The 23,762-nt window shown below is 34.0% G+C and overlaps 2 protein-coding genes across 5 annotated transcripts in view; both read left to right on the plus strand.

Annotated features, from left to right (window-relative positions):
- LOC111056735 (protein son of sevenless) overlaps positions 1–23,762 on the plus strand; it is a 482,488-nt gene that overhangs the window by 88,578 nt on the left and 370,148 nt on the right. The window lies entirely within an intron of this gene.
- On the plus strand, positions 19,055–23,667 carry LOC120355047. Of its 2 annotated transcripts, none has more exons than XM_039443325.1 (4): positions 19,055–19,920; positions 20,801–20,864; positions 21,506–21,614; positions 23,008–23,667. In XM_039443325.1, exons 1-4 carry the CDS (start codon positions 19,807–19,809, stop codon positions 23,021–23,023), a joined length of 303 nt encoding a protein of 100 aa, XP_039299259.1. In that variant the 5' UTR covers positions 19,055–19,806; the 3' UTR covers positions 23,024–23,667. The 2 variants fall into 2 exon arrangements, with proteins under 2 accessions (XP_039299259.1, XP_039299258.1); XM_039443324.1 differs by having other exon boundaries at positions 22,671–23,666.

The following is a 23,762-nucleotide window of genomic DNA, read 5'->3' on the forward strand; positions in this document are numbered from 1 at the left end:
CGTCATTTTTTATAACTTCATTCTTACATTTCATGTAGTTCTCGATTATTCAAATAATAAAGAATTAGCATTCTACCGATCTCGTAATGGTACAATATATACGTATATACACACTATTCTATTACAGACTCTAAATTCTATGTTTGATTTTGTTATTAAATTACACCTACGGTACCGATTCAAATTAATCCAAGTCATTGTGTAGTTTCAGGGTTGAATATTCATTGTTAAATAACAGAGCAAGGCTGAGATTTTAATAACTGTGTTTGAACTCTGAAGGGGAAAAGTAGGAAGAAAACACGTGTTGAAATGAAATTCCTCGGAGTTTTCTCTTCCAACTGTTCAAATATTTTCCCATTTTACACCTTTCTACTGCAATCAGTCTGTCGTTTAATAATCAGTTTCATTCTCTGTTACTATTAAAAAATTCACGTCAAAATTCTATCAACGAAAATATTTATAAAAAGACATTCCATAAAATGTTCTGTGATGAGAAACAATAAAGCAGTCTGCAAAGAGTGTAGACCGGCCAATTTTATTCCACTCAATTCTACACCAGATCAAATAGAATGAATGTGAGAGTCATTCATTAAATATCGTGGATCATGTATTTCTAAGAAAAAAATTCGAATCTGAAATTATGACTTCAGTATTGTATGAAATCAATCAATAATTTTATTCAATTCAACACAATATACATCAAACCAAAATACAAAAAACCTGTGGTTATCAGAACAAGAAAAGAGCTATATTTCTTTTAATTGTACACTGGAGCAAATAAAATGAATGTGAAAATCATTCACCACGCCAGTTTGGTCTATTTGTGAACCTTCAGTCTACTAGCACCACCTGGTTGGTGTCGTGGGTTCAAATCCAGTCGGGAAGCATAATGGATGTTTGATCATATCATCAGGGCCGCCCAAAGGGTGCACCGCGCCGCGGTCGTATGATGATTAGCGCCCCGACATTTTCGGTTCAAGTACCTTTATTTCACCTTCACGTTAAAGGTCTTGAACCATTTTCTTATCAATCCATTTCTATGTATAACTCATTACTTATATGTGTGGTGTTAATTGTGGCATAAACAATAAAAACTTAGGTAAATACAGTCACTCTACGCATAGCATAGGTGTATATTTTTCCAGTCATTGAGTGAGCCTGTGCGCGCCCACTGCCTCTGCAACCTGCAAGTCGTCATTGGTCGCTTCATTGTCCAATGCTGGGTGATAAAACTTCTTTTTTTATACTCTTTCCTAACCTTGTATTCTGCAGGCTAAAACCTATTTATTTTTAAATTTCCATGGGTATTTCTGAATTGAAAATTTTTAAATTTAAAATAAATTCAACATTTTTCAATTTAGGAATATCAACGGAAATTTAAAATTAAATAGGTTTTAGCCTGCAGAATAAAAGGTGAGAAAAGAGTATAAAATAAGACAAGCTGGACCGGATGGTTTGAATATGGAGCTGTTCAAGCATAGAGAACTCTTCATCAAACTTCGCTTCCTCCATTTGATATGTGTTGGAGACAATAATTATTGAGGATCCCGGAAAATTGGGAAGTGGCTACAGTCAAATCTCTTTTCAAGAAGAGAGATATAGTCCAGTCACTATATACATTGGTGCTTGCAATTTATATTGTAGTTATGATTTTTTACTTTCCTTGCCCTATTACCGTAGGTAAGGAAAGTATTGCTTCTCGAAAAAATTAAGGTATCCTAATTTCTAAATTACTATACGTTTCAAAGTCCCCTGGGTCCGAAAAAGTGGTTTTTGGGCATTGATTTTGGCGAAGTTTGATTTTAGATTCTCAATTATCAGCCTTCATATACAATTTAAACAAAAAAGTTGAGAAGATTGAGCATGAAAATCTCTACAATTAATGTCCAGTAACATGTTCACCTAAAATTGAAAATAAGCTTGAAATTCGAGAAAATGTGATTATTAAATTGCAAACTGTTGGCAACTGTTGGTTCTATTAAATCATTCACTACGAAGTAGCAGACCTCGTGTGTTTCCAGCGTTATTGTCCTATCACCAGCTGTCTCATGTATTTGAATAGTAGACTTGGGATGCGCGAGAACACTAGCGTAAGGTGATCAATTTTCATAACGGCAAGGAAATTTGTGTGAGTGCGCTTCACCAGATATTTAATATATTTAATATAAGTACCGATTGAGCAGGCGGAGAAGCAGGTTGTGTTTTTGTTCTCTCCCTTATCTGTCCTTTCAAGGTGTATTTAAAAATGTTGTGCAGTTTATGTAAAAGTGAGGTGCAGGACCGTGACGTGTTGCTGTGCTCAAAGTGTAAAATAGATTGTCACTTTTCCTGTCAGTCTATTAAGGAATCGAATTTTCGTAAAATGTCGGCGGAAAGTAAATCAAAATGGATTTGTATGAATTGCAAGTCAGTGGGAGCAGGCTCTAAAACGGCTGGCTTATCATCTGCCGATAGTGAAAAGCAGCAGGATTCGGAAGGTAAGAGTGACAGCGCTTCTCGATCACGCTCTTTATCTGAGGCTGACCTTGAGGCTATTGGCAGTATTGTGAAGAAAATGATTCAGGCTGAGCTGGCCCCCTTCAGAGAAGAGTTTCGAGTGATAAAAGAATCAATTGATTTCATATCAAACGAATTTGATAACTTCAAGGAAGAACTGTCTACTTTGAAATCTAGTGTTAAAACTCTAACGGATGAGAATGCTCTCTTGAAAAATGCTAATTCTCAACTAAAATCTGAACTTTCCTCAATGCAAGAGTATACCCGTAGAGATAATTTGATTATCACAGGAATTCCGGAAACGTCGAATGAGTCCGTTTTTGATATATTCAATAAAGTGTCAACTACAATTAATAGCCAGCTAACATCTAGAGACATTAGCACGGCTCATAGGCTACCCACTAAAAATAGAAGAAGTATTAAACCTATTGTCGTGAAATTTTTCCGTAGACAAGACAAAGAAACCTGGCTTGCTGAGTTCAAAAAATATCATCAAGGGACAGGGCAAATCATGGAATCCCGACGAAGTCAATTGATAATATTTATCCGGATGGAAGGGTGTTCGCTCATCAACATCTTCCAGCACATATCCTGGAGCGTCTCAAGCTGGTGCGGGGCGTCGCCTTCCAAAAGGGCTACAAGTTCGTATGGGCAAGGCAGGAGAAAATATTCGTCCGGAAAGATGCTTCTCAGCAGGCAATTTTGATACGTTGCAAAGAGGACTTAAACACACTATAAACTCTGTTTGCTATTATGAGTGGTACTCTATGAACTCTTTCTTTATGATAAGTGCTTTCCATGATTTTTATTTTTATCATATGCATAATAAGGAATTGATAGAAAGTATTGATTTTTGTTTCTATTATCAAAAGGTAGTAGTAAATGACTTCCATATAAACAAAGTTCCTAATTATCAGCATAGACCTGATTATTCTATATTCAATTCTCATTTTACAGAGAAAAATATTCATTTATTTAATAATCAATTTGATAGATACACAAATTTAGATCAATCCATTAATTGTACGCTCTTCGTATTAGTAGTGTTTGCACTTCCATTATGTAAATTTTTCCCCCGTTATAGCTTTTGTCATACCGAGCAACCCTTCCTTCTGCCGGCCGTTTTGATCTGTCAATCATACTTTATGTGTGATAAGAATGTATGCTCATGTAACTGATTACCTCCTTCATGACGGTTGCTGAATTGCTGAGTGATGTTGCTGAGGTTAATGCTTACTTTTCAACATCTACTGGCCTTATCATTTATCATCAGAATATCCGTAGTTGCAATTCCAATTTCGATGCATTCTTGTTATATCTCAATGGCTTGATCAAAAAGCCTCACATAATTATGCTAAGTGAGGCATGGTTGAATAATGATAGTGATGTTATGTTTTACCAAATTGATCAGTATGAAAGTTTTTCATCGTTCGATCCTCTGTCAAGAGCTAGTGGAATTGTTTGCTATGTGCATAAATCTATGTATGCTGTGGTGCAGAGGTGCGTTATTGCGAATTGTGATGCATTAATGCTAAATTGTATTTATTGGAATTGCAGCTTTACACTTCTGGGTATTTATAGGTTACATTCTGGTGATCGTCGATCTTTTATATCCAATTTCAGTTCTGCACTTGATGTTATAAATGCTAAGAATTTTGTTTGCATTGGCGATTTTAATCTGGATGTTACTTTGAATGATGCTATCGCTGACGAATATTTAGAGTGCTTAAATAGTCATGGTCTAGAGCAGCTTATAGACGTTAACACTAGGGTTAGCGGCCTCTCCTCAACCTGCATTGATCATTTTTCCTATCGCTCCACTCATCTTATCATTGACAGAGTTGCCGTGATTGAAAACTTTATTACAGATCACCGAGCCATAGCGGATGTATTGCCGATTAGTGGAGGCAAACAAAATATACAGGTATCGGAAGCTGATAAAATTAACTATAATTTGCTAAGTGAAATGTTGAGGCAGCAGTCCTGGCAAAGTGTCTATGAGCTGGATGATACAAATGAGGCATTCAACAAATTTTACGAATTGGTTGGTAGTATGTTGAAAAAGGCTACTAAGCGCATTAAATACAACACCAATCTCAAGCTGATAAAACCTTGGATGAGTCCTGGTTTAACTAATAGTGTTGCTGTTAGAGATAAACTCTATAAAAAACATAAAAGAGATCCGAATAATGTCTTAATTAAAAATAAATTTTTGTATATGAAAAATAATGTAAAACGATGGGTGAAGGAGGCTAAATATAACTATTATTCAAACAAACTGAATCAATATGATAAGAATCCCAAAAAAAATGGGAAGTTCTTCACTCCTTGCTGCCCGGGGATAGTAAGGTCAACCATGAACTTCATTTGAATGAAGAAGGTAGTGTTATAACTGATAGTAAAACAGTAGCAGGCATCTTCAATGAATACTTTATTCAGGTGCCTGAAAGGCTTTCGCAGTCTTGTCCTCCAATATCAGATGATTTGATCAAGCAGTACTCCGATGAATTTAAGAGTGAACATTGTACTAAGAGTATTTTCATGGCTCCTGTAAGTGAGGCCGAACTTTGTAAAATTATAAAAAATCTTTCAATAAATAAGAGCTCAGGAATTGACATAATTACAGCCAGAATACTAAAAGATAATCTCCCATATTTCTCTAAAATATTACTTCATCTGTTCAACTTATCTATAGCTTCAGGTCAATTTCCAGACATCTTAAAGATTGCTACTGTCATACCAATTTTCAAAAAGGGAGATCGGTTCTCAAAAAGTAACTATCGCCCAATCTCTCTCTTACCTACTCTATCGAAAGTTTTTGAAAAGCTGATTAAAAAAAGATTATTGCATTTTTTGGACTCTCACAATTTCTTCTCAAAACAACAATTTGGTTTTAGACAGAACCTCAATACAGAGTATGCATTGCAAAATTTTCTAAAAACTATTTATCTTGGTCTGAATAGGGGATGTGGGGGCAGGGCCTTTTTATTGATATCAGTAAGGCATTTGACACAGTTAACCACAGATTACTGCTTCATAAGTTGTGGAGGGCGGGCATTAGGGGGGTGGCGTTGGAGTGGCTGAGATCATTTTTGCAGGGTAGAAAGCAAGCTGTTAGAATTGAAAAGGTAACTAGTAATCTGATGTAAATCCACTATGGAGTGCCACAAGGCTCTGTCCTTGGACCCATCTTATTCTTGGTTTGCATCAATGACTTGTTCAGGGGTAAATTCAAAGGTCAGATAACAGCTTTTGCTGATGACACTGCCCTGGCATATTCAAACACATTAGATCATCTTCGGTTGGATATACAACATGATCTCAGTAAATTGACATTATGGTTCACCTGCAATAAGCTCTCAATGAATGTTCAGAAAACCAATTACATTTTGTTCAGTCTTATGGGCAGTCTAAGTTTTGCGGAGCCCATTCAACTGCATACGTGCATTTGTAATTCTGATCATTGTAATTGCCCAATTGTTAAAGGTGAGAATACAGTCAAATATTTGGGTGTTTTCCTTGACCAAAATGTGTCATGGAAAGCCCACATCTCGTACTTGAAAAAGTCATTGCATTTCTACTTGAGAACTATGTACCAATTAAAGGGTCTTTGTAATCTTAAAGCTTTAAAAGATGTCTACCATTCATTTGCTCACTCTAGAATTAATTATGGTTTGAACTGTTGGGGTGGCACCTACTATTCAATTATGAGTCCTATAATCAAACTCCAAAAATCACTCATAAGGATTGTAGCAGGAGTGGGTCGCCACGATCATACATTCCCCCTTTTCTGTAGACTTGGTATCCTCCCCATAAGACATTTGTATGTGCATAAAGTCTTGTCAATTTTCTATTTAGTAAGCGGTAATGATGGCGTAACTATTGATTATTGTGATTCAGGTGAAAACCCTTTTCAACTGCCACAATAAAATAATAAAAATGAAATTGCATCTGAAAAAATGGCTTCTTTCAATTAGCACAGAAGGATTGGAAGCCATGTACTCTGTCACTGCCTAATGTATCTAACTTTCGTGCACATTGTATGTACAGAACACTGTCCTCTTGCAAAACAGCATTATATAATATACACATGGACTATTACAAAAATGATGTACATAATATCACGCTCATACGATAATTATATCTAATGATTTCCATATAAATCTATCTGAACTATTACTATGGAGACATATGTATGTGTAGGTATATATATATATATATATATATTATATGTATATGTATTTGGTTTCTATTTTTCATGGAACAAACAGTTTAATTCAACGCTTGTTTTGTCCGGTGCTCCTGTATGCGGTGTATGCGGACGTGACCTTTCTCTTAATATAAGGTCATTTGCATACAGTAATGACTTATTTCTGCATGTTGTATATGTATTATAATCTTTGTAACTTGTGAATCTCTATCTTGAATTGCTGTCCACTGCTATTTTATTCTATCTCTAGTAGAGTAGTCTTTTTGATGTATTTTTCGTTCGCAGTGTAGCTCTAGTAGAGTAAGCAATTAACTGTATTGTTTTTTGTTTTTGTTTTTTTGCTTCTTTGTTTTGTTTTTTTTTCTCATTGTATTTCTATAGTGGAGCAGAATGATAATACTGCATGCTTAGTTTTCTATTACTTTTAATTTTCACATGTTCTGTATTTTTTTTTCACGCAGAAATAAAGTCAAAATTTTTATTTATTTATATTATTTGGATACATGAGAAAAGTCCAGAACTAATTTCTTCATTCAAAATTTTCTTGTGCTAGATACAGAGTGGCCCAAAAACCTCGTATTTTCAGTTAATTTTCCAGTTTCCAGCTATTTCTGCCAAATCCAGTAATCGGATGTAAAAATTTGCTCCAGCCTTTGTTTTAGATTATAAAATTCTGAATAAAATGAGATCATTCGCAACTATCTATATCCATCTCCAATAAGTACTGAGTTATGATTTTTCAAAAATGAGTAAAATTTAAAAACAAAATTAATTCTGATGAGTTTTAATTTTTTTATCAACAATATCTTCCGATTTTTACCAATTAGTTAAATGTATAATTCAAAGTCCCTCTGGGCGTATTTTTGTGCTCTAAAATCTAAGATCAGGATACAGGTTGATTTTTTCTTTGAATTTCACTCATTTTTTAAAAAAATCATAGCTCAGTACTTATTGGAGATAGATAGTTGCGAATGATCTCATTTTATAATCTAAAACAATGGCTGGTGCAAATTTTTCCGTCAGATCACTGGATTTGGCAGAAAAAGCTGAAAACTGGAAAATGAGCTGAAAATACGAGGTTCTGGACTATTTGTTCCGGTCTTCTCTCATGTATCCAAAAAATATATTCAAAAATCATATCTACAATATAAATTGCAAGCACACCTCCTTTTGTATGTCTATATTAACTGGACTAAGAAGTTCCTGTGACAATTATAGAGAAATCAGCTTGCTAAACACTGCTTACAAAATCTATAGCATGATTATCAAGGAGAGGATGCAGCCCATAATGGAAGTTCTCCTCCTGGAAGAGCAATGTAGCTTTACTTTTAAATACTACCTCACCGCGCTATACTTGGGGGGGGGGGGCGCATATTAAAATCTCGCCCCGGGCGCCTATTAACCTCGGGGCGGCCCTGCATATCATCAATTACTCAAACACTTTTTATTCACCCACGCACAGTCAATAGCTTATGTAGGCATTATCCGCAATAAAAGATGTCATCCTGAAAATACAACATTATATTTTATCAACCTATAGCCTATTTTGTATTTATTAGAGTTTGAAAAGATGTTACCAATAATTATATCATGATTGGAGTTAGCCTACACTCCAATAATGGTTTGCATCAAATGAAGTCAATCTTGCTTGGTAGGAATAGACGGTATAATGTTTAATAGGAAAGATCAGCTGAATCAAGATGTAGATGTCGGATGTCGATATGAGATGATATGTAGATAAAGATGTAGATATCAACCTTACAGTCGATGATTTCCAGTATTGACTCGATTGAATATCACTCGATTATTTGAAGCAACATTGAAACTTGGTTGCATGCTCCGTTAAATTTGATTCAAGAAATGGCTGAATTTCGCTCAGAATCTAGGGAAATGACCAAATCTATAGATTCTACTCATGAAAAAATAGATGAATTGAAGCAAATCGTACAATCTCAAAATGTAGAAATTAAAAAGTGTAGGAATGAAGTGGACTCACTAAAATCTGAAAACAAAGAACTAAAACAGCTAGTTGTGAATTTGAAATCGGAAGTTAATGGATTACTACAATATTCTAGAATTAACTGTGTTGATATACAGGTTGTACCTTTCTCTAAAGACGAAATATTTTCAATGTTGTGTTAGCAGTTGCCAAAACTATCCGATTTGATTCAAAACCCGGTCTGGTGGATGCTGTTCACAGGCTTAGAACTAAATTGGGTAAGTCACGACTCACTCCACCTGGAACTATTATAAAATTTATATGACGATGGGACAAAAATGAGTTCATTCGCCTGGCCAAAGTCAAGCCTGGTTTTCCCGCATCGGACGCTGGTTTTGTTTCCGAGAGTAAAATATTCATTCATTCATCTATGAGTTCCGAAAACAGGCCACTGTTCTTCTTAACTAAAAACTTGGCTCGAGCATCAAACTACAAGTACGTTTGGTTCAACGATGGAAAATTTTTCATTCGAAAAGCTCAAAACTCTCCGGCGATACTTGTTTCTTGGAAGGAACAAATCCAGGACATGAGTAAGGGATCTACTACGGGACAGATCAGGTGACAGCTGATCCATCAGCTGCTGCTGAGTCTGAAGGTGCGAATTCGGGGTCGAAAGAGTGATCTTAAGAGATGTTCGGATTTTCATGAGATTAGAAATTGTTGTTTTCAATTGTTTATATTGTGTATATTTTTCATTGAATGTATATTTTTTTACAAAAAGATCGAATGAAACTTAGCATTTACTTCTATATTGATCTACATAGATAAATCAGATGATAGACTTGTTCTTTGATTTTTTTATCGATATCAATGAGTACGAATGATAATTTTCTTGTTGTTTTTTTTCTGTTAGTTTTACAAAATGCGAATCTAAGATTATTATTTTCTCTATTTTTGCCTGTCTTTGAAATGGACTGTTTTTTTTATTTCATCATATATTTCTATTTCAAAGTAACTATGTACTCATTATTTTAATATTACTTAACTTCTGAATCATGAAAGATTACTTTTTTTTGCCTTTCTCCAAAATGGACTATTCTTTTTGTATCATCATATATTTCTATTTCAAAGTAACTATGTACTCATTATTTTAATATTACTTCACTACTGAATTATGGAAGTAGAGAATCTCTTTGAACTGTATGATAATGATCATCTTTCGACTAATGAGATAGATGACTTACTATCTGAATTATATTCCTTCTTGCGATTCCAAAGATGCAAAGTTTTATAATATCCTTACAATGAACATACGTATAAATAAACATTTTAATGAATTTCTATGCTGCCTTGAGAACAGTAAAACCAAGTATGATATTATTGTGCTCACAGAGACATGAATCGCTGATGGTTTCCCTTTCTCTTCAACATACCTGGTTATAAAAATATAAACAAAAGTTCAAAGCTGAATAAATGTGATAGTCTTTGTATATATATATACAAATAATAATAATAATTATATATATATATATATATATATATATATATATATATATATATATATATATATATATATATATATATATATATATATATATAAGGGAAAGCTACAAATTAAAACTGCTGAGCTGCGATATTGATGAATATAATGCTATTTTTTGTCTCGATGTCGAAACATTAAGTGGGAAGTTTCTGAGATTGATAGGAATCTATCGTTCACCGAATAGTAAAAATTGATGAATTTTTGACGAGTTTAGTCAGTTGCTGAATACATTTATATTTTGAGTAAAAATGGTTTAAGATCTCTTATAGAAGGTAATCAGAGTCACAGAATTATCAACCTCTTGTATAGATAGATCATATATTTTTAAGATCTAAGGATAGGATAGATTTGTCATATATACAGAGTGTCCCAACAAGGTTGTAACAGCCGTTGACCATAGATTCTACTCGACATTTCTGACAAAAAATGTTCCGTAAACTTTTTTCCTATCGACCTTAGTTTTCGAGATACATCGATTTTTCGATATTTTCAGAATATGCCCACTTTCGGTCATTGAATACTCAATAACTCGAAAACTACTGGTCGAATTTCAATTTCAAAAGTATTGTTGGAAAGAGAAAAGCATTTCTAACAAGATAATGTAATTTTATTTGTTGTAAGATATTTTGTAGTTTTTTATTAGAGCTTAAACTTGAAAAAATGCTATTCTTCAAATTCAAAGTCAAATTTCAAACCGTTTTTACTCGATTTTTCTCTGGGTAATTATAGTAGTTTTAATATTTCAAAAACTTCTCCATTCCATAAGCTTTCGAATGATTATAAATTCGTAAAGGTAAGTTCCATGATTAAGTGTTCAAAACTGCTATCCATTTTTACATTGCATTGTTGTAGATTATTACCTCGACTGGACGTAACTTGTAGGAAATTTTTCAAACTCAAGCATAATTTTTGTATGGTTACTTATGTCGGTAGAACGAATTATTTCCAAGATCTAAGCATGTTAAGCAAAAAAATGAAATAATGTAACTTTTGAACCACCCTCGTCCCTTTAGTACAAGGGATGTGGGGTGATTACCTACACTAAAGGTTGTACCTTTGAACCACTCTCACTCCCTTAGCACAATGGGTAGGGGTGGGGACGTTTGATATACTTACCTCCTTACTACTCTCGACAGAACTGCGGGGTCGAAAATTGTCTTCAAACTTTTCCCTTTATGCTTTTTTTGAGCATTTATTGACTAGAATATGAAAAATAAGAATTTTTAAATAGTAGAGTAATTTGTTAGTCATATAAAAGTCCAGACGGAATTGATTGCAATTGGCGCCTGTAAAGCAAACAATATCGTCAGTTATCGGGAAGTAAGTTTGCTGCTCTTTCCCATATTTCATTTTCACTCTCCCTCTCCAGGCATGTGATAAATAAATCAATCAATCAATCTCCAATTCGCGTATATTGCACTCCTTTTCCATATTCCACTTTGCCCCTTTCCACTAGATATATTTTTTCTATCCCTCCTTCAGCCTCCATCCAAAGCGGGTCGACTGTCACTTCTTGAGCACTCTTTATTGCAGATAATGCATAACTATCAGCATATTGTCCTACTAGGTGATTTCAACTTCAACCTATTAAGGGATAGCTTCGAAAGGAGACAGCTCATGACACTCTTTGATTCAATCAACCTTCCACATTGTAAATAATTTCAACTTGACTTATCTCCTACCGAATTCACATAATTTACTTGATCTGGCGATTGTGAGTGATAAGGATTATGTTTCTCCTTTTGGGCAGATTCCATTGCCTTGCTTCTCCATGCATGATATGATTTATTTAGTGTACGACTTGAAATCTGATGAGTTGTCTTCTAAAGAGCTATTCTTATAGAGACTTCAAGCATTTCAATGATGAGAGATATCTTGAGGATGCTGTCGGTATGCCATGGCACATTATTGGTTATATTGCTGACATCAATGAAAAGGTTGCAGTATTCAATGATATGATTCACAGCATTTTTGATAGGCATGCCCCTGTGCGTACTGCTCATCCTAAGCGAAAACCAGTGCCGTGGATAAATGAAGAGATACTCGCCGCTAACGTGAGCGTGATAGAGCCAGAAGAGCATTCAAAAGGACTAGCAATCAGGATGGCTTTTCAAAACTTTTGACTTTTTGTAATTTTCAAAACTTTGCGAAATCGTGTGAAATCTTGAGTGGGTCCTTATCACAGAGACAAGTAGTGTTTTTGAACGATATTAGTGTCACAGAGACAAGTTTCATAGGAACAAGTATTTCTATAAATGGCAGTCTCACAGGAACAAGTTCCCACAGAGACAAGCTAAGTCTCACAGAGACAAGTAGAGTCTCACTGGAACAAGTAGAGAAGAAGAGTCTCGAACAAGAGTAGTGTCACTGGAACAAATAGAGGGATAGAGTCCAATTCGAACAAGTGGAGTGTCACAGAGACAAGTAGAGTCTCACAGGAACAAGTTGGTATGGTGTGTTGTTGCCCATACATGAAGATGAAGGCATTCCATTTATTCTAATAAATTGAATGGAGAATCCATTATAATTATTCTATTAATAATGACTAATGATAGAATAATTCGATTTATCCAAATAAGAACATGATAGCTTGGAAAGTTATTGATTACATAGGCCTACTGTTATGACGAAAATAATCATAAATCATTAAAAAGAAGAATTAATTCCATTTGTTACAAAGCACACGCTCATACAGAAGAATTATTCAATATAGTATCATGAAAAATCATATATTTTATTAAATCCAAAAAGTTTTAGAGTTGGTCTTCTAAATTCAAAATGTAAGTTATACGCCTTGAAAAAATGCATAATGTTACTCTTCTACAATTTAATCAACTCTAGGCTGTTGCAAAATAATTCGAGGTACACAAGATTAAGAAATTTAAAGCAAAAAATCAGCACTCCTCTGGCCAAAGATATGTGTACTTCTCAAAATACAATTCTCAATGATTTATTAAAAACATAAAGCACCCTTTATTAATATAAGAATTTTTAAAATATTTTAAAAGAACGACCGGAATCACCTTATTTTAGCCATTTTCAAGTTCAAATGAAAAATAAATAAAAATGTATTGAATACTATTTTATGTACAGATAAAACTATTCTCCATATTATGTTCTATTTCTTGGTTTGCATAATTTTATCAAAAATGGGATTATCTAAATCGGATTGAATGATATTTATTAGTTTATTACTATTCAATTTTGCTGTAGTGTAGTTATCAAATCTTCACAGGCGCATGCGCCAACGTTGGCTACAACTTAGATTACGAGCTCTGCTTCATATTTGTGTATTTATTAAAAAACAGTGATTAAAATTAGTTTATAATTACTTTTGCGACACAATACATTGTATTAATATTTTTTAAAAATAAATTCCAAGGGGAAAAAACACTTGGAATTAGTAAATTACATTGAACTGGAGTAACCTCAAAACAACGTTGGAATTTGGTGAGATTGTTCCTGCATGCATACCGTACTATTTAATTTTCATAAATATTATTGAACTTGCATATATTATCGACTTTTATTTTATATAAAAGTGATTCCAATCGTTATAAACTTTGTGAGTTAGCCAGTTTCTTTATCGCCACATTAAGACTTAACCTTCTACCTATTGGCAGGAAATATATTGCAAAGACCATACCGTAGCTTGTCGTAATAAGATATAAACCACTTGAATTATAATAATTCTGTGCTACTTTGAACTCTATACTGTTATTGTGAGAAATTTGAACTATTCTCCTAAAAATAGCTTGCTACAGTATCTTGTTTTTCATGAACGATCAAATCTCAAATTCTGAACTGTCCTCATTTTTTATGTACACTGACATGGCGATAAGCTAAATAGGATTCTCATGAGTAATTCTAATCTGCATCTTAGAATTATTGAAGCGACAATTGTGATTTTAATTGCTGTGATATTCTGACTGTGATACATCCCTACTTTTATAAACTGATTGTGCAGAGCTTTTATGTAATTTATTGTATCAGGACAGCATAAACAGAACCTTGAGTACTTGCTACACTTCTTGATTATTATAATGGGAAAAAACAAACTTCAAAGGCTCGTATATCAGGAAAAAAAGAACGCGTGTTTGTGCAATGTTTGCCAGCAAATAGTTAAGGATAATGATCGCGCAGTGACTTGTGATTGCAATGATAGTAAGTGGTATCACATAAAATGCGTAAATATTTCTGACAATCATTATGATGCAATGAGAGATGGAACAGGCACAGACCTGATATGGATGTGCGAGGAATGTAGGTCCCACATAAATAGTGAAGCCACTCATATCTCTACATTATTTAACAAAACTGACAATGATTTATCAAAATCTGACACAAATAGCGTAACGCACAGTAATGTTGCTGCCAGAAACAAAATAAATAACTATGATACTATTATCAAATTTTTACATGAGGACATAGAAGACCTGAAAAACGAAATTAAAATGTTAAAAGTGAATAATGACAGATTATCGGAGATAGTGGCAAGGAAAACTGAGGTAATATATAGTATGGAGAGTATAATTCGAGAATTTTCAGAGGGTATCCACCCGGAGCCTTGCTGCCCTATTAGAAGAAAGGCCGAAAATGCTGCATCGGTCCTCGTCGGTGAGTCTGAGCGTGGTGCACCTATAGCCAAGGAGAGCGCCCGTATAGGTGATGAAGCCAATCCACCAGCCCAGATCCAACAATCAACCACAGACGCTGTTGGAGGCGCACCAAAACCACACACAGATGAGAGCAGCAGTGTACTTATTATTGGAGACTCTTTGTTGAGGAACGTGAATCTGGCACTGAGCAAGGATGAGGAATGTAAGACTGCAATCGAGATAATCCCTGGCGGTAGAATACAGGACGTGAGTAGACCTCAAAACACAGACTGTCCTTCCAGACAAAGTAATTATGAATATCGGAACAAATAATACGAGGACTGCGCGAACACCAAACCATGTCATGATACCATTGTGGCTCACCATTGAAGCAAACCAGAGGAAATTTCCGGGCACCGAGTGGTATGTCTGCTCTATACCAGTCAGAGAGGACTGCAACATGAGGTTTATTGAGGTTTATTGAGGACATGGCGCTTCATTTCATGGCGGATCAGTTGAAAATTAACTTCTTGGACTACACTTATGAACTGAACTGAAAAGGCAACACCTTGACTGGGACGGTGTGCATCTCAATAAAGAGGGAGCTAACATATTGAAGGCCGGCATTTATAGAATAATACGAACTGAAAGGGAGAAGAATTTTGGAGTCCTCACTGATTGCATCTCATAGCAACCATCACTTCCTGCGCAAATCGGATATGACCATGAAATAGGAAAAAGCAATAACATTTAATAAAAAACACAATACAACAACAATAGTGAAAATATGAGAATCATGTCTGTAAATATAAGATCATTGACGGGTAAAATTGAATTGCTGGAATCTGTTTTGTATGACAGTGGATGTGCCATTGTTTGTTTAGCTGAGACTTGGCTCAATGAATTGAAATACAAATCCGTAAAAATTCAGAATTATACTATTGCTGCTAATTTTCATAGAGAAAACAAAACCGGAGGTGGAGTTACTATTTTACATTCAATACATAACTCTAGTAAATTAATTCAAGTAACCAAATTGAAAGAAGTTTGTGTCGAGGAAATATTTGAATGTTGTGGTGTAATTGTAAAAAACGGTAAGCACAGTTTTATACTAATAAATAACTTATATACAGACCACCCTATCGAACTAATTTCCTACAATTCATGGAAATTTTTGAAAATACTTTATGCATGGTCAGAAACTCATACTTTAATCACCAAATTGTCTTATGTGGCGACCTCAATATTGACAACCTTGTAGATAGCTGTGAAAAAGATATTCTCTATGACTTAATTTGATCTTATAACCTGCATGTGACCTCCGAGCAGCACACTAGAGTGAACCACAGAACATACCGTCACAGCCAACTTGACTATTTTATAACTGATATACCTAATCAACACCACAGAACAGAAGTACTGCCTCCACTCCTCTCTGACCACAATATTATAATACTCAACTTAAATTTAAAGTCTCTTAGTATCTTGAACAGAAGAGCCGAAAAAAGAAGTTTTACCAAACCGTATCAAGACCTGTTTAAATCATTGGTCTCAAACCAGGATTGGAATTCTTGCCATATCTACGATGCAAGCGAAAGCTTTAAGCTCTGCTACAACAATTTTCTACGTATATTTGAAGTCTGCTTCCCTAAGATGATTAACAGAGAAAGGAAGGACTCACTTAATGTTGGATGGATGAAGAGTGAAATTGTTGAAGCAAGAGATGAGTTGAAAGAATTATACTGGCTTACACACAAGTACGGAGGACAACATCTAGAAAATGAGTACAAAGAAGCTAAGAAGCAATACTCCTACCTGTGTAAAACAACCAAGAGAAAATTCTACAAAAACAAAATAGAGAAATCAAAAAATGTAAGTAAGGCTTCATGGAATGTTGTGAAAAGCTTAACAAATGATGATGTAACAATCCACTACAATAAAAAAATAAATAGTATTTTACTTTACTACAATATATGCTTGAAACAAGATGAGAAGGTTATAACCGATCCTGGTTTGGTCGCAAATATTTTCAATAACTATTTCATATCCGAAATTTGGAAGTTAACAGGCACCACAATTGAGCCAAACATTGATACAGCCCATGAAATATCAGATAGTGACTTCCAGCTCTGGCCAACTACCACAAAAGAGATCAGGGATATATATCATCAATCAAATAAGTGCCAAGTGTAGCTCTGGTGTGGATGATATTCTTTGTAGTTTGATGCAGGTATGTGTAGACTCAATAGCCGGACACCTATCAACAATTGAAAAACAAATCTTTTGACCAAGGCCAGTTCCCTGATCCAATTAAAATATCTAAAGTAATACCTGTCCATAAGAAAAATGAGAAAGACTAAGTAGTTAATTATCGACCCATTGCAGTTCAAAGTGTTTTTTCTAAAATATACGAAATTGCTTTTCTTAGGAGACTCATACCCTACCTAGAAAGAAGAAAACTGTTCAATGAATACCAATACGGCTTTAGAAAAAACAGGAGCACAACCGACGCCATCTTTGATCTGATAACTAAAATATATTAGAATCTTGATGAAATTGGAGAACAAATTTGTATATTTTATGATATGACGAAAGCCTTTGATCTTCTCCTCATAACATATTCCTGCATAAATTGTCAGTCTGCATAAGACACTCAGTACAAGATGGAATGACTAAATGCTATAAATCATCCGTTTCACCGCCAATACAAACTGGAGTCCCTCAAGGTTCAAATCTGGGCCCGGTATTGTTCTTACTTTACATAAACGACATGCCTGATGATATATCAACGGGAAAAGTGTGGCTGTTCGCAGATGACATCAGTCACCTAATACAGGAAGACAATATGAAAAGCCTCCATATCAGAGCTCAGGAAGGATTAAAAGGTGTGAGTGATTGGTGCCATGCTAATAGTCTAATTCTAAACAAAGTGAAAACTAGAGCCCTGCAGTTCTATAACCGAAATAAGGATGAATCAACACCTCTTCTCAGGCTTGAGGGATCTAGTGTAAAGGTCGATGAAAATATAAAATATCTAGGAGTTACTATCAGCAACAACTAGAGCCCTGCAGTTCTATAACCGAAATAAGGATGAATCAACACCTCTTCTCAGGCTTGAGGGATCTAGTGTAAAGGTCGATGAAAATATAAAATATCTAGGAGTTACTATCAGCAACAACTTGAAGTGGCAGACTCACATTGACCTTATTTAAAAAAAAAACTTACTGCAGTTTGTTACATGATGAGCCGATTGCGAAGCTTACTCGACACCGTAATACTAATGAAGGTGTACTATGGCTGCTTCCAGAGCATAATTAATTATGGCATAACATTCTGGGGGAGCAGCCATAGCGCAATACGAGTGCTTCTCCTGCAGAAGAGGATTGTTAGAATTATATGCAATGAAAACTACCTGGTACATTGCAAACCTTTGTTTATTGAGACTGGAATACTAACACTCCCAGCTCTCCTTATCTTTGAGTCAGCTCTGATGGTTAAAAGAAGACCGGACTATTTCCAACGGAACCAACATATACATGGATACAACACAAGACGACATAATGACACCCATATACTGGCAGTGAGAACAGGACTGGCGCAAAAGGGGCCCAGATACTTATGCAGCAGGATTTACACAATATATTTCATACAACCATCTCCCAGAATAAATAAAAATATTGAAAGCATAGGCGCCTTCAAGGACCTACTGAAGAGACACCTACAACAAAAGCCATACTATAGCCTGCAGGAATTCTATGATGACAGTGTGTTCCGCACGGCCAACCAATGACGACCACGCAACCAATGACGACCACGGCGTTGTCGCGCTACTAGTGGGCTTTCTACAAGTATCAAGTATCTTCTTTTACAATAATTTGTTTATTACTATTCAATTTTGCTTTAGTGTAGCTATGTAATCTTCTTTCACATTAATTTAATTTACTGCTTTTGCCTCCAACGTTTAAAATCTTCATATTAGCATTCATATCAATATATTTATGGTTTTCTTCTATAAAGTGCTCCACAAAACTGATTATTAAGGAGTATTTTTTTATTTTAGAGCTTGAATGTGCTCCTGGAAAAAATAAATAAAGGGTGCTTTATATGTTTAATAACTTTTATAAGTAGCCCATGCAAATAAATAAATTTTGAATGGATATCCAAAATACAATACATGAATATAATGGAATACAAAATGAGTTTAATATTGAATTTTAAATTTAATAAAAAATCAATTAGTTATTCTTGAAAATATATTTCTTATTGCTTTTGGTCATCATCAATAAATATTGTTACTGGTGAAGAGCTGCAAAGCATCTTTGCAATCAACATTCAAATTGAAATAAATCATTAGTTCATTATTTCTTATGAGATTCAAAGATACTTTGCTCCTCTCATCTCTCCACTTATTATTCATCACCGAAAAAACCCTTTCCACAAATGCTGAAGTGGCAGGGATAGAGAGTAAATATGAAACCACTTTATACAAATTCTTGAACTCATCAGCATCACATACACTGAAAAAATGTAGCCAATATTTAGTTTAAATATGACAGTCTACTCCACTCTACTAACCTAAAATGTTTTGATTTCCTCGTACTTCATTATATAGTACTTTATTGAGCAAAATAAAGTATTTTTGCGTACTTTATCTTGCTTACAAAGTATGAATTACAAGACCTCGAAATAAAGTACAATACTTTATTATATAGTACGGGTGGCAACCCTAATCACGGCGCCTGGAGTCTATTATTTACTTAACAAATTCCTTTTAGACTGGCAGTGATAAGCTGGCGGGTTCCAATACTTTTAGTTGGCTAGTTAGCAGTTAGTACTGGAACTGTATGTTAGTGCAGGGAGCTTTTCCTTTGTTTTCCCTTTGAATAGTTTTAGTTTTGATCTTTCTTTTTTACTTTCGTTCTTTCTCTCTTACGTTCTAGCTTTATAATACGTTATAGGTAGCCTACATTTTTATTATAAATCTTAATTATAATTATAAAGCAAGAGGAACATCACCAGCATGTTTCAATGCTTGAACTGTGATGCCATATTTCATGGCAGGAGCCAATTTCTTGTCTACATCTCAAATAATAGAAATTGCACGGGAGTGAAATCTACGTACATCAGTGATGAGGTGAGTGTATTGAGATAAATTCACTTATTACAAATGGAAAAAAATTATTTTTTTAGTGTATATTCTTACAATAATAATTTATAAGATATTAACGAAATGTGATACTGCAATGTAAGTTGCAACCACACATTTGAACATTTTTAATCAAGACTAATAAACTACTATGACCATTCCATGAAATAAAAGTTCATTGTGCAAACAAATCGACAACCTTTTTCGTATTTATCTCTTCTTATTTTTTTTTAAATTCATACTATTGTTGAATGTAGTCATGCAGACACAATGCAGATTGTTCGCCAAGTTTTTATCAAGTAAGATTTTAATGAAATACTTGATTACATGATGGAGAATTGTAATGATTAGGTAGAAGTCATATTGACGATTTAAAAGTGAATTGAGTTATCAATAATTTATCATGAATTTGCAGAGCGTTCAATCAGTCTAGTAAGAAAGTTTTATTATCTCCACATATGGCTATCAATCCATCAACTCTCATATAAATTGAATAATTTCATGAATAATTGTTGATACCAATGTACCTAGAATACATTCTAGGTACCTTGGTTGATACGGTACTTCAAGAGAAAATTGCAATTATTATTGATGGAATTTTGTAATTTGATCAATATATAATAATTGTTGATAATATTACCATCGATATTACATAAATTAATAGGTACTATACGGCACCTTCCAATTTTTTATTAATTGACTATTAATTATATAAATAATTCATTATGGCCTTCATCACACATATAGGAGGGTTATACTGTAGTTATACGGTTATTATACTATTGTGCAATCTATTTATACCTTCTTAAAATTATTTCCTCACGCAATAAATTACAAATTTCAATTTCAAATTTTCTATCTTTTTCAGGAATCTGAAGTGACAATTGATGACAGTGACAAAGGCCCTAATTGGTCACCATCATTACTTAAAGGTAGGTGAAAAGTTACAATTTCCCATATTTTTCAATGAGAGTGTTCCTCACAAGGGCTCAAGTCATTTTGTAATAAGTTAAACTATATGAAATACAGAAAAAATTATGCCAAAATTTGAATTTTGGACAAACAGGATGGTAACTATATAGAACTGTAAGAAATAAATTATTATCTTGAAGTATTGAATATGTTTACATTTATATGTATGCATTGAAATTTGAGGTTTTCAGCCCAAAAATGAAGATCAGGAGTGTGGAGAGCTATTTTCATCATACACATGAGAAAACTCAACCTTTTTAATTTCCAACCGCTCATGCTTCAGCAAAGCTGTTGATGATGCAAGATTGAAGAATGGCCAATCACTTTCCATAAAAGGAGCAATGTCGCTTTGTGGCTGTGGCAAAGGAGAGGCTGAGGCAAAACATAGGGCTCTAGAAGATCCTATACCATATAGGAAAATTCAGGTACTGAAAAGTGCTCCATTCATTCTGCCGTGCAGTATGTGCATTGTACCTTGTCATTTCAGGCACAGTGAAGTCAATATTTGTACTTATATATATTTACATTAGCCTATTGGAGATCAAGAGTGAATAAAATAAGAATTCTATAAATGATTTATGCTGTCTTTTGTGTGTTACAGATTCTGCAATTCCATTGTCTGCAATGTCTACTCCTATAATTGAAGAGCAGATGAAAGAAGCTGTAGTTTTGCAAATTTCATTTTCGATGATGATGATGATGATGATGATGTGAGTCAAATTGTTTATCAAAATTATTTATGTTTGTAAACTTTTGTTGCTTACAACATTTTTATGAACTCACTTTCGTTCTTGTCTGTCTGTCTGTAACAGAGGTATTTAGTAAAAGCAATTTTCGACACCTTCCCGACTAGCCAGACTTGAAACTTCCAGGATAGGTCAGAATCCGATAATAATACATTCTTTTATCAACATTACTATTGATATAGAATATTTGCAAAAAGTAAAAACAAATCAGATAAATGTACCTATTGTGTTAACACACTCAGTCGAATTCAAACCTCAAGTTGAGATTGGCTAACTTGTTAAATTATTATAGGCCTATATTTTTCTGAATGTCAACATTGCAGAGGCATCTTCATAGACGAGTTAATAGATGGTCAACACTTTTCAATTGTCATTCATTGAAAATAAATATTAAAATAAATATTAAAATATTAATATTTAGACTATAATTTTTAGACTATAAATATTAAAATAAATATTAATAATAAAATAATTTTTTTTGATTTTTGCATGGATGCTTCAGCTTGAATGAGATAAGAATCAGCGAGTAATATAGGTAATATAAATTCTATACTCACTGATAAGAATATCCACCCAAGAGGTGGTATTTTTCATGCAGCACAACCTAATGCTATTTTGTTTGTCTGTCATATTCCACCATGTCCTTCCACCTACTCTTAAGACACTGACTACTGTTTCTAGATTAGTCACGACCAAATTTAACCTTTTTTTCTGTTCTAATTTTTGATTTTTGGAATCTTCAAATGGATCGAATTTTGTACTTGAATGTCCGCAGCAATATTTTGAATCTTTTTACTATGATGGAATCGTAGCTTAGGAGTTATATTCACTTTTTGAGCAGGCAATCTCCATGCTTGAGCCGGGCACTAGAGTCGTGCAAACAGAATATTATTGTTTCTAATAGATTAGAACAATCGTTCATAGCTCAAGAGTGAAGAGAGTCTTCTATTAGTACTATTTATTAACAAAAAACTACTATTAAAGTACTATTTATTGACTATATACTGATTTTCTTTCCAGAAGAATTCTCAATTTCAACAACTTCCGGCCACTTCCTCTTTCAACGATAAACTGTCGGTTCCTACTGCCTAAAACCTACTGCCTAGATAATATTTTTATATATTTATATTTCTTGTTTCTGCTAGAATGTAGTGGTCATCTTTCATTTATAATCACCCCTTCCATTACCAACACACAAGCCAAGGGCTCATGTGGGTATCACACTCCAGAAATAATACTTCGACACTGCAGTATTTCAGCACTTGTCTATAATAAACAATGACGATTTTCTAAGAAAAGAATAGTTTGAAAAAAATCCTAGTATAGCATAAAATAACATCAAACATATTTTTTGCAGGCTTCAAATAGATTGAATCAAGTTATTTTCAATGAGAGCATTTATTCAGAGGAGAGGAGCACAGAGGTGCGTGAAGTTACCTCGTTGTGAAGAACAAACCGTTGGGTGTGTACTTCAGCGACTCGAGTGACAGTTTGTATTGTAGCTCACAGGACTCTAATATTTTGTTATTGACCAAGGAGCTCAGCAAATCTGACAATGAGTGTACTGAGGATACAGACCGTTGGGTGTGTGTCATAACCCCCCATGTTAACCCCCACTCTCCTGTCGAATAATGTTGTAGGAATTTACTTAGACCGTGGGACTATATTTTATTATAGAACTATTGGACTATTGTGGATTTCCACATTTCTACATGAAAATAATCTTTCTTCACTTTGAGCCTACAAATTGAAATGAATTACATATTTAAATTCAAGTGCAATTATATTTGGGTTATTCTCTTTTCCATAGTTATTGTCTTGTTTAAAATTCACAATAATTTTATTCCACCGAAATATACATATATTTATATTAATTCTAAACATTCAAAATCAAAACGGAGTTTTCATCAGTCAAAAGCTTGTCAATAATCTTGTCAGTTTTATTTTTTTATAGTCATAGTTTACAACATACAATATAATTATGGTAATATTTCAGTCATGATTCTGAATGTGAATCTGAAGCTTGTTGCTTCGCTTTTCAATAGAAGAATACTATTAATTATTATTATTATTTATAATATTAGAATTATGAATAATAATAATAATCATTCT

Source organism: Nilaparvata lugens, chromosome X, assembly GCF_014356525.2.
Source record: "Nilaparvata lugens isolate BPH chromosome X, ASM1435652v1, whole genome shotgun sequence".
NCBI classification, from domain to species: Eukaryota; Metazoa; Arthropoda; class Insecta; order Hemiptera; family Delphacidae; genus Nilaparvata; species Nilaparvata lugens.

What these genes read in the sequence shown, in the direction of transcription:
- LOC120355047 (XM_039443324.1), top strand. Translation starts at nt 19,807, where the DNA reads ATGTTTCAATGCTTGAACTGTGATGCCATATTTCATGGCAGGAGCCAA. An exon ending in GTCACCATCATTACTTAAAG is followed by an intron (nt 20,865 to 21,505) that starts GTAGGTGAAAAG and finishes TGTGTGTTACAG; the next exon opens with ATTCTGCAATTCCATTGTCT. An exon ending in ATGATGATGATGATGATGAT is followed by an intron (nt 21,615 to 22,670) that starts GTGAGTCAAATT and finishes TTTTCTTTCCAG; the next exon opens with AAGAATTCTCAATTTCAACA.